Source organism: Phalacrocorax aristotelis, chromosome 10 (assembly GCF_949628215.1).
Source record: "Phalacrocorax aristotelis chromosome 10, bGulAri2.1, whole genome shotgun sequence".
Taxonomy (NCBI): Eukaryota; Metazoa; Chordata; class Aves; order Suliformes; family Phalacrocoracidae; genus Phalacrocorax; species Phalacrocorax aristotelis.
The window spans coordinates 3,026,633-3,038,714 of record NC_134285.1 but is presented as its reverse complement, the minus strand read 5'-3'; the positions used below and the strand labels follow the sequence as shown (position 1 = coordinate 3,038,714).

Genomic DNA, 12,082 nt, shown 5'->3' with positions numbered 1-12,082 from the left:
TGAGTGGATTTTGGTCAAAAAAAAAAAAGATGAAAGCGCTATGAAATTAGTACCTTGCAAAGCATTGCTCAGCAGACGGCTGATTCCGGCAGGAAATTATTTCAACTTCTTGGTTCGTCTTTCAAATTGGATTTAGAAGACAAGCAGCTGAAGCCACTTGAAAATGGATTTAGGGGCCACTTGAACTTTCCATCATGGATGAACCCAATTTTGTTCTACATGACAGGAAACCCTCTGTGGTATTTTACCAGCAACGGAGGCTGCTGCACTTCTAATCCTGAACACAAAGGAATGGAAGGACCTTAAATAGCCGAGAGGGGAAAATGAACCCACCCAGGGCAAGAAGATCCTTCTTAGAACTGACCTTTCCCCCTTTTTTTATAGGAACGTTGTTATTTACTTCGCACTAGGAGCAGAAGAGTTACTTGCCTCAGAGAGTTCACAAAAACATTGGAAAACAGCCATGAAAATTCGGTCTCCAGGTATAAAATCTGCTCCCTTGCCCTTTACTAACACTGATAATCATAACAAATGATCTCTAACTTGCCATTAAAAATTAAAACAAATGAACTTGCTCTCAGCAGCAGGAGAGCAGACTACTACGGCAAGGCTTGGCGCGCAGAGGGGGTGGCTTTTACCCCCCGGTTTTCCAGGCTGCAGCGCGGACAAAGGCGTTACTTACTTGGGACCCTGTTAATGGCTCGTAGCGGCCGAAGTACCCGGACGGTGCGGATCGCAGACAAGCTCACGTTGTGTCCGTCCAGAGAATACTCCATCATGCTGCGGGGGAAAGAGGGAAGGTGTCAGGACGTGGGATGCTCGGTCTCTGGGCATGAGGGTGCCGAGATGCCCGGGGTTGGGGCTGCCGCTGCCTGCGTGCTCTGGGAACCATGGCCCAGGCTTGCAAAACCACTCGCTCTTTGTTGGCAGCTCATAATGTGCATCATGCTGTCAATGGGGTATAAGGGATATTTCAGCCTCTGAGAGACTGAAAACACCCACAGGAGCAGCGATGGTGCAGGCACCGGCAGGCAGACGTGCTCCTGGGCTAACGGCACAGGTAACGCATCTGAAAGCGGGACTTGGCACGACAAGGAGCTGCAAAGTTGGGGCCACAGAAACTGGGGAGTCCCCAACTATCTGCTCGGCTCCCGCAGCCGTGCTGCTCTCCCTCTCCATTAGCTTACCGCACTCCAGCCGGCGGCGCATCCCCAGCCTTCCCGGGGAGATTACTGCACAACTCCGTGCAGCTCAAAGTCAATAAGATGTTTCTGATATTATACCCCCTACTAGCACCCCAGTGTATTTTCACGCCGGCTTATCTCTCCCCCTATGACAAAAATGTGAATAACCAAGCCGACAAATGATGCTAAAGTCATTTGGTTTCCATTTTAATATTAAGAATAGGGAACATTTTCTTTTTCATGCTCCGTCTCCATTTCATATAAACATTTCTCTCCCAGGCTGGGAAGGATGTTAAGTCAGTTTTCTTGCTCTTTTATAGCAATGAGTGGCAAATGTGTGTAGTGTTGTTTTTTTAATGGGGTTATGGCTAGTTAGCATGGCTGTAATTACAATTTATGAGTCTGACGACAGGGAAGCACTTGTAAATATGTCACAAATCTCTCACCACGCCTGTTCAAATAACGTAACGGCATCAAAAGCAACCCTGTGAGTAAGCTGTTGGATCCCATGGAGAAAGAGCTTTTGTTTTGTTTTGTTTTGTTTTTTAAATAAACAAAGAGATATGGAAGGAGGAAGGCAAATATGAGCTGAACTGCTGCAACCAGGCGCTTCAGAAGCTCCAGTGGAAGGAGAGGTTTTCCAGTGAAGCATCCTGCAGCCAGGATGGACCAGAATCGTTACGTGCCATCAAGAAGCAACAGCCAAATGGACGGAAGCAACAGCTGAAGGGATTTCAGGCAACAGCAGAGGGAGGCTTGGTTTTGGGTCAGCCTTGCTCGGGCACATCATTGCCTGCGTGCCCATGCTCTGCTCTGCTGGAGCCTCACACTTCGTGTTTGATGCCCGGCCCTGCTCCGCAAAGTTTAATTGGGAATATCTAGACGTTCTGCTATTTGCTTCTGTTTTGCCTTTGTCCCGAAGCTGTTTGGTGTAACCCTGCGATACCACTGGCATTGCACGGAGGTGACCTTGGCCGGTTAGCCTTAATTTGCTGTGCAGAGGCCCTGGTGATTTTGAGCTGGTTTTAGTGATAACCTTCCAGAGATGTTCCATTTATTTAATTATTTATTTCTGAAGTAGTTAGTGAGCCTTTATAAATCAAAATCACCTTAAAGTTTGTCTGTAGGAACTGAGCCAAACATGATGAATAGCTTTAAAACTCAGCACGGCACAAAACCAGGTTTTAAATCTAACGTGTGTTCATTAAGCAGCCCGAGCAGAGCAGGGGGAAGCAGCCCAGAGCTGCGAAGGACCACACAGTGGGAAAGCCATCGGAAATGCCCGTTCACACCTGCGTCAAGGGGCCTGCAGCCAGCACCAGGTGTCTGCTCTAAACAGACCTTGCAGGAATAGACAAAGCATTGTTTAAAGTCCCTGAAGTGAACAGTGCCAAAGCCTGAAGCTGTTCGCTGGCGTCGTCCCAATACAGCACACTCACAATTTATCGGGTGGCTGAGTAAGTGGATTTTAGTGTAACTGATACAGTTTTTGAACGACTAATAGCATGTAAAAGGAGTACAAAATGCTCCAGTGGGAGCTGGTTTTGTACTCCAGAGAGGACATGCAATTATTAGCGTGTTAAAGGGCCAACTCCTGGGGCCTCACTTTTACTTGGCCCTTGGAGTTTCAATGGGGCTGATGAAAGGTGAAAGACCCAGGATTTGGCCTAGGAAACAGACTTTCTGACCCTGATACTTTGGACTTCCATGATACTCCATTCAGGATTTGAAAGTAAGTCTCAGGGGGATCTACGCTGCCCACTGAAGCCCACCTGAAACACTCGATGGATTCCAGATTGGACCTTCTGCAAGCAGTGAAAACATTTGAAACCTTCATGAAAAAGTCAAAGACTCCTTAGCATGAACCAAACTTGGGGTCCTGTTGTCATATCACACATGTAAACCAGGAACACCCTGGAAATGCCTGACACAAACTTGCTGGAGCTGGAAATTTTGGGTATGCAGGGACCGGAGGCCTGGGTGGACTGGCACTTGGTAGGTGATTCCCCACAGCCTCTGGGTACTGAAAAAAAGGAGGCACAAGCCTTTGCGATGTCTTCTACCATGAAGAGTTTCCATTCCTTCAATGGAAAATTAATGGAATCAATGGAGAATTAAATGTCAAATTAAAGGTGCCCAAAGCATCATCATAGAATCATCGAACGGTTTGGGTTGAAGGGACCTTTAGAGGCCATCCAGTCCGACCCCCCTGCAGTGAGCAGGGACATCTTCAGCCAGATCATGTCGCTCAGAGCCCCGGCCAGCCTGGCCTGGACGTTTCCAGGGGCATCGACCACCTCTCTGGGCAACCTGAGCCAGCCCTCGGAGCATTTCTGTGCCCCCTCTGGTCCTGCTCCAACAGGTCCATGTCCTTCCTGTGTCAAGGGCTCCAGAGCTGGATGCAGAGCATCATATAAGCCTACAATGTCTCCAGGGGCTGGATGCACAAGAAACCTCTCAGTTTTCAGCTCTAGTGGACAACATTTTTGATGCTTGGAAAATGCTTTCAACTTGGCTGCTGGACAGACTAAAAGGTTGTAAGCTCCATTCGGTCTGAAATTTTCCAGGGTGCATTTCTCAGGCGAGCAAAACATGAAAGGGTTTTCAGTGCTGGAACAAACTTCAGACACAATCTGTTGCTAGAGGCAGAAGATATGTTTATTTTGTACTTTCCTTGCTTACCCTCCGCTCTCTTTGGTATACTTGCTAGTAAGCCAAATCAGCTTATTTGAGGAGACCGAATGGGACAAACAAAGCAGGCAGCGCTGCCTGTCACTTGTTTCCCTTCTTATCAGAAAAAGCCTCATAATAACTTCATCACATCCATCTCCTTGCTGGAAAAAGCAACTCTTGTTATTCCAGTAGACTGCTCCCTGCTAAAACCACCTCCAGTTTTAGGGGCAGACACCAGATCGAACGGTGGTGGTGGGGGAGGTGAAGAACCGCAGCCCATCGCACAGCTTCTCCTTCCCTTCCACCAGCGTTACCGGCCAGCCCAGCTCCCAGACCAGCCTCTCGTCTGAGAGATCGGAAATAATGTCACAGGTATGGCTCAAATACACCAAAATCATCTGGAAATGGCCCAGGACCAGCCAGAGAAGGGTTCCTCTTCTCATCTTCAGCCTGAGAAATGCCAGACCTGCAGCAGGGCTTCCCATTGGCATCTCCTGGTGCTCCTGCTGTTTTCATTCTTCTCAAACATATGCCAGCCACGGAGGGTGGGGAAATACCCTGGAAAACTACCAAACTGACTCACCAGCCACCTTCCCCCTTGTCCCAGGTGCCACGTGAACAAAGACCCTGGTGCCAAACCTGACTCCGAGGTACGAGCAGAGGGCTTGGCCTTTCTGCCTGCACGTGCTACCTTATTCTCCCGCTTCGCTGCGATGATCCCTTTGATGATGAGGGGAACCTCTGCTCGCCCATCAGGAGGGCTCGTCCGGCAGGTTCAGCGTGGGGAATCACCGTCGGCACGTTGGTTATGGATGGCAGATTTCTGATCCCGAGTTCCCCCTGTAACCACAGCTTTGCTCTTCCCCTACTACTTCTGACTGAAACGCTGCACCAGCTTTGGCTAGAAAAAATAATTAACAGCTTCTTTTGTTGTCCCTGCTGTTCTTTTGTGGGCTGTAACCGCACACGGGTTCAAAGGAAGCTCTGCGCAGAAGAGCTCATGTTTTATTCAAACCAGTAAGGCCATTCCTAATTGTATTCCAGACAAATAACATGGAGCAAAACAAAATCCATTAGTGCAGTGAAGATTGTACATCACTAATGTAAGGGTAAAAATGCCCCAACATATTACAGGAATGTTCTAATTAACCCCAGGCTGGTCATTATAAACCCAGGAATTCAGAAATAAGGCAGAGCTCTGTAATTAAAGGAGTCTATCCCTTTCTAGGGTATACTAAGCAGGTAAGAGAGCCTGGGGTTTCTAAAATGCATTTATTTATAGAAAAAAGTTTTAGACTCGCCAAGCTTTTAGTCAAATCCATTTTTCCCTATGGGTGTGAGGGAGCTGGTGTCAAACGCACCGAGATCTTCCTTATATCTGTTTATTAACACATCCTGCACAAATAAGCAGCTGTGGGGAACATTAAAATGTAAATCAAGAGAAGTTTGCAGGAGGCATTTGCATGCACTTGTAATTTGGGTCAGCTTCTGGTCACCTTCTTCCACTGGGATTTCAACCTTCTGAACCAGATTTCTGGGCTAGATTCTCGTTGCTTGGCCAATTTCTGCCTCTCTGCGTCGCTTTAATGGTGTCACATAGCAGGAGCGGGGCTGAGCCGCTGTGTGCTTTTTCCCCCTGCTCTGGAGACAGCAGTCTTAACTGAGAGCACTGGGACATACTGGCCATCGCAAGGGCTGGATCACTGTGCGCTTGACTTGACAGACATGACACTGGCAAAAGGATTGCTACTGAAAACCCAATGGCTTTTGCCCTGATAGTCATACCCCACCCCAAAATCCGGCGTGGTTGCCAGAGGTGAAACCAGATGAGACTTTGCCTTGGCTTGAGCCTGGCAGCTTTCACAAGACGTTACACAAACCAGACAGGACAACCTACGGATTTGGCTATCTGGGCTTTTCTTGCTTTCACCGCAAAAAGCAAATTGATGAGGTTTCGTTACTGACCCCGCCATCACGATGAAGAAGTCCAGGCGATTCCACGTATCTCCAAGGTAACACTTCTGCCCGAAGATCCCCAGAGCCACCATCTTGATGACCATCTCCACCGCAAAGAAAGCGAAAATGAAGTCGTCAAACGCCTGGAGACCAGTAAAAGATTATTACAGTCAGTCTGCCGTGCTCTCTTATCAGGGAAAGGGAAAGCAGAGACACGAGCGCTCCCACTGCAGAGGTGCTCTGTATACCCTGGCAGACACCGCAAGGCAAAGCACTGGTACCAAAGTGCCACCTACCGAACTCCAGAAATAAAACCTGCAATACCTCATGGGTGATGGCAACCCCTGAGCACAGCTCCCAGGTCAGCCTACTGCCTGGGAAGCATTAGCAGCTTCTGTTAATCTACTGACAGAGATGTAAGGACATCGCTATTGCACAGGCTGGATGTGTTTCTTGGCATTTAAAGCCTATGTATTCACCAGCAGCTTGTGGTTGGGTCCAGGAGGTCTCAGCAATTTGCAGTAGAAGCTGCTTTTCCAGACTGGGCAGCTCATACCTCCTAGAAAGGATTTCCCCCATCTAACACAGGAGGATGTGCTTCACCTCTGATGCCTTCATGGACTCCCAAAGGGACCAGGTTCCTACTCACAGACCCAGACACAGCTGGCAGCGAATGTGCACATGAAGCAGAGGCTGAAGCAGTAACTATAAGGGCAGTTCTGCTGCACGTGAGGAATGACTGGAGCAGCTCCTCATGGTGCAGAGGCTCAGGGCATCCCCCTGGCAAGCCTGCGTGCCCAAGCGCAGGAGCCTCTGGGTGAAGGCCAGAATTCTGGGTTTTAAGATTATTGTGAAAACAAGAGGAGAAAATAAAGATGCACAGATTAATCCAGTGCTGCCCTACAGAACATGCCTCAGCCTTTACTTAATGGCTTCTATAGGGTAGTGGGGACTTGGACAGCTGTGATTTCTCCAGCCTTCCTGGAGACTACCTGTACATGCATGAAATGTGGACGTATTTGAAGATACCAGGAAACGGACTCTGCTGTAAATACTCTTCTACATGTTGCTTGTAAACTTGACCATCAGGAGATACAGATTGCTTTAAAATCAGGTGCAAAGGCTTTCTTGTTTTGAATTGCAGACTTGATAAAGCACAGGAACTTCTCGATCTACAGACACGACTGCTGCTGTCCAAACCACTCTTTTAATGATCTTAGTGTTTTGTATTGTGTCTCTGGCACTTTCGATTTGAGGCCTGAGCGGATTAATGGTAATATTAACAGAGCATCCACATGGCAGCCAAGTTCCCACTGCGCATCCATGTACCTCTGCATGGCTGTGTGTGAGCACCACCTTCTCTGGCTGTTGGCTTTATCAACCAATGTTTCCCTTGATAAACTACACTGAAGTTTTGCTCCATTATTTCAGTTCATTTAATAACTGGCATCCGAAAGCCTCCATAAAGGAGTTCAGGCTTTTCCAGCTCATGTTCTGGCTTCCATTCCCTCCCGCAAGCTGTGGCAGGGTGAGGGATAACGATGGCTTTACTTGCAGCCCTTTTCTGCCTGCAAACCCTTCAGGATAACACTTTGGGTTTTGCAAAGATAAGTTGTAATCATTAAGCTGCTATTAGAAACCGAATTCAGTGCCTGGGCTCCTTGCAGGTGTACAAGTATGTGTTCTGAGGAGAACGGACCATGCAAGCTGTGTGTTTGCAACCTGATTAAATTACGAAAGAAAAGGCAGCAAATAAGGAGCATTCAAGAATGTCACCTTCTTGGCTGAATCTCAGGATTCCCTTTGTCTGCCTGGACATTTTGGCAGGGATGGGCATCCTCCAAAGAGAGCCCCACATGAGTGAATACATGAGAAAAACAGCAGTCACGTGGAGGGTAACCTTTCAGGAGAGATGGGACACTTTCTGATGGGCTCTCTGGGGGCAGCTTAAGCCCACAGCCGCCTGCAGTGTGACATCTTCTGGTGCCACCTCTGGATACCACTTCACACCAACCCTGAGCCTGACCCTCTGAGACGATCCTTATGCTGGATGCCTCTGGTGGCAACTGTTTCTCCAAAGCTCATCTCATTCCGTAACAAACCTCTAGTGGCTTCTCAATTCACCTGGTTTACTTGGCTGTGCATTTAACAGATCCTTTTTTAAGGTTGAAAGAGGGTTTGATGATAAACTCTGCTATTCCTGGCATCTGCAGGCAGTTCTGGACCAATCTTTGAAAGAGGCAGGAGAGCCTGGTTGGAAGGATCCCTCTGGCCTTCCTCTATGGCTGAAACACCCAAAAGGAAGTAAAGCAGCAGATCTGTGCAGGATTCAATCGAACCAAGCCTGTTACACTACCACATGTCGGTAGTCCCTGCCTAGGTTGATGTAATGCATTAGGAACAACAGAAGTTGGTTCCAAGCCTGAGAACTGAGTTGCTGCGGGAAGCCCAGCGCCAAGGTGCAGCCCACACACCAGATGCTGCCGGGATGTGCTTCCAAAACGAATCCTGCGGGCATATGGCAGCGAGGGGACTGCCAGGACACAACGAGGGATGGAGTGATAGGCACGATGCCCCACTAAGCTTGTGGTGGCCAGCAGACTAGTGTCTGTGAGCTTTGTACGCGTATGCATTTCCCAAAGGTCAGTTATCCTGGCACTTGGCAATGCTGCGCTTCAGCTGGTGGGCTCCGCTGCGGAGGACAGCAGGCATGGCCCCTTGTTCATCAGGAAGGGAATGAAATGGCAAACTCATCGGTGCTGTATTGCGCAGACCAGACTGCAGCAATCCAAGAGATGCCGGCAGTGACCTGGCTGGGGTGGAACCGACTGACTGCGAGCAAGAGGTTCCCTGTGGCATTGGCTGTCCTGTAATTAAAAAGTGTTCAACACCTCCAGTGGGAGCTGGTTGCCCAGTTTTGAGCCACGCTACCCTGATTAATTGAGTAGAGAAAGGATCTTGCTGGGGTAAGTCCAAATCAGTCAGCCTTTGGGTCTCACCTAGAGCCGTGGCAGGAGGTCTCCTCAGAGGACAGACGTAGCATGCCAAAGTGTGGCTTATTGGAAGAAACATCCCTATGGGAAGGACTTTCATGGCTGGATCTCAGGGCAAGGGGACAAGATGGGGGTCCCGGCTCCCAGGACAGCCACCCCCCTGCAACCCGCACGACCCAGGCGAGCAGGGCAGCACGGGATCCTTACCTCCAGGATGGTGCACCGCTCCGACTGGCACTCCACGTCCTCGCAGGGCTGGAACATGCCCAGGGTGACGCAGTTCAGGAGGATGACCAGCATGCTGACGTGCTCGAACCAGGTGAGAGGAGGGCGTTAAGGAGAGCACACGCTTCAGTGGCCATCGGCAGGGAGGAAGGTGAAGCACCACGCTAGTTACACATCAAAAAGCCTTCACTACTCACTAAAGCACAAAAGAAAACGCTGCCAAACATCCCAGATTTGCTAAGGTTTGAAGTTTTTGGCAACTGAGGGGAGGGCCTGAGAAAGGTAGTCCTGTGGAGATGAAAGGACAAAGGATGCCTTTCATTTCTTACAGAGCAGCAAAGTCAGAGATGCACAAACAGTCCCATGGCTACGCTTTCCTTGTCAAGTCCTTCCCACCACCATCTTCTTCTCTACTTCATGCATGCCAGGGGCAGCTGAGAGCACAACCGCCTCCGTCCTCCTCCCACGGTAATTTTCATCTCCAGATCTCAAAGGGTTTTACCAGTGAATCACCCTATATGTCCACTAGCATTAACTCTTTCATTACCAAGCTAAAGAAAGCAAGACCAAGAAAGATGAACTAATTCAAGGCACCACCAGAAACCCGGCTTGTGCCTGGTTCCTTGCTCCAACCAGTGAAGTTGCTCTCCTTGTTTCCACCTCAAGTCATGGGAATGGGTGCCGAGTGCAGGCTGTCTCCTTCCTACCCAGTTTCTAAGCCTCAAGGAGCTACAGAGTCTATTTTGAGCTCTACACCACGACTGAAGATGAAGGCATAACAAAGCCAGGCTGGTGGCACAAGTTGCTAGGCCCAAGGATGGTGGCATGTTGGGATACGGGGTGTAAACCAGGACCCAGGGTGCACAGCACAGGCTTCGCAAGGGAAGGGACGGGCTCAAGGTTGGATGTCTCCAGTCAACAAAAAGAAAGACCATATTCTCTTACAGGACCCACCAGTGCTCCACTGCACTAACACTAATAGTTTCAAAGTAGTAAGTGGTGATTTGCATCAGAGCAAAATAGGCCCAGAGCTTATGATTACTGCTGCTGGTATGACTATTAAAAATAATATAAAAAAGATTTGGAGGAACTAAACAGGAGTTTCACAAAGAAGCATGAATGAGACAACTGTTCTTAGGAAAATAATTGGAAACATCTGCGCATGAATAAACCTTTATGCTTTCAAATACACAGCGTATGTGAGCAAGGGATCACGGAGAGAGAAGTACATAGTCATTGTCTTATTTCTGATAACAACAATACTCCTGCTCTGGAAACCTGAACAAAAATACCTACCATATTTATCCCTGCTGCTTTTAGAAGTATTTTATCTGGCATTTTAGCAGCTCAGCATAAGATTTATTGCAGCATGAGATTAGGCAAGTGCAGGGCTGCAGGCTCAAGCTACTTCTGCACACACGCTCTCATTTATCCAGATTAAAAAAGCCAAGAGACATCAGTGGGGTCAGTTACCGCAGCTTCCCTAAAACCTGAGCCCAAGCCACTTCTTGTTCTAGGAAGGGCTTTAATTTCAAAATTCAGAGTCAGGAACACCTTGGAGCCCCTGCTGGAGACCAAACTCGTCAGACTTGGAAACCCACTTGTCTAAAATGGAAATGCATGAAATCAAATAAACAAATGAAATAAAAACTCAGGTCACCCCGTCAGCAATGCAGAAGGAGGTGGAGCAGGCGAAGGTCCTGGCCACAGCCCCAGAGGACTTGTGCATCGCTGAAACACCAACGTTGGTTTATTTTAATTTCTCCCTCCCTTCAGTGACTTCTTTCTGATTTTTGACATCTTTAGGGGCTCTTTGGATCCCCTTCCCTTTTGTCTCATTAGAAGCAGAGTGGTAATCCTGCTCCATAGAGGAAACAGCCTGATTCAGACCCAAACAAAGCCCAACCCATGGCCACATCCTACTTACAATATTTGCATTGCTGGTGGGATTCATGTGGAACTCCCTGCGCTATTCCCAGGGTGCCTGTACTTGCATTCATTTCACTTGTTATACTTGCAGATATTTTTGTTTTTCCTTTGAAGTAAGAAAATAAAAGCATGCGGGTTTTGTACTGTTAGGAAAAGGTATAACTTTGCTGATGAATTAGGTGTCCTGCCTTCCCCGGAGCAGGGGAGCACCCTGGCCCTGTACCTGGTTGCTCCAGCCTTGCTCCTCTGCCCTGCCCTGGGACACCAATCCTGGGCTCGTGCCGGCTCCATCTCCGGCGGCTCCAGCGATGGGGAAATGCACGACCTAGGCTTTTCCCTGCCTCAGGAGTGATAAGGCTTTTGAATCCACCATCCACCAAGGGCTGCTGGTTGCGTTACTGCTCTCCATCCTGCTCTCCATTGCCTGAGCCCTCGGTTCTAGCAGAACTGATCAAGAATTAGGTTTTGGTTTCCATTAGAAAAACCTGATTTGTGAAAAGCGAGTTGTTGGCATGGACCATTTCTGATGGCAACATTCGATCAGAATGGGCTTTTTCACATACAACGCGGAGGGGTCTGTCCCCAGCAAGGCAGAGGCACAGCCTGTTGCTGAAGGGAGCCCTCAGGAGTACAGCAAACCCTGATGGATGCTGGGGCCTCCCGCATCCCAGGCTTTTCCTGGCTTCTGGCTCGGAGCCTTTTGCTGCTCAGATCACTCTCATCAATAACAAACATTTGAAAAGAAAATCTGCTGAGCAGAAAACCTGCCTGCCTTCTGGATCCGGCATCTGCCCTTCCTTTTTTATTTCAGTGGAGCGGCTGAAGCAGAGGCTGAAGATGCTTGGGGGCTAAAGCCCCCGTTCTGCTGAGCTACTTGTTCAGGAGCTCTGCTTATCAGATCTCTAAAAAACTTCCTTCTAAAAGTTCTAATTGTGGTTTTTCTATGGTTAAATAATCACCTGCATGAGAAGAACTGTCACTGGAGTTGAAATGAGTGCCCCGATTCCTTAAGGACGGGCAGAGCCACTGCTGGCCCGTGTCCATCTAACACCAAAGCTGAATTCAGTGTCTTTTGGGATGTCAGAAGAGTTGTTTTAATTTTCTAATAGGAAAAAGAAAGGC

The 12,082-nt window shown here is 48.6% G+C and overlaps 1 protein-coding gene across 3 annotated transcripts in view; it reads right to left on the bottom strand.

Moving 5' to 3' along the window:
* Positions 1-9,435, bottom strand: part of CACNA1H (calcium voltage-gated channel subunit alpha1 H) — a 127,314-nt gene extending 117,879 nt beyond the window's left edge. For 2 of the 3 annotated variants that reach the window (XM_075104703.1, XM_075104704.1), the window contains exons 1-3: positions 9,014-9,435; positions 5,823-5,956; positions 683-780 (exon numbers count right to left, since the gene is read on the bottom strand). In XM_075104703.1, the coding sequence (XP_074960804.1) occupies positions 683-780; positions 5,823-5,956; positions 9,014-9,106 (325 nt within the window). In that variant the 5' untranslated portion in view covers positions 9,107-9,435. The remainder of the gene's footprint in view (positions 1-682; positions 781-5,822; positions 5,957-9,013) is intronic. The other variant, XM_075104705.1, reaches the window with a different exon arrangement.
* Positions 9,436-12,082: the final 2,647 nt, after the last annotated feature.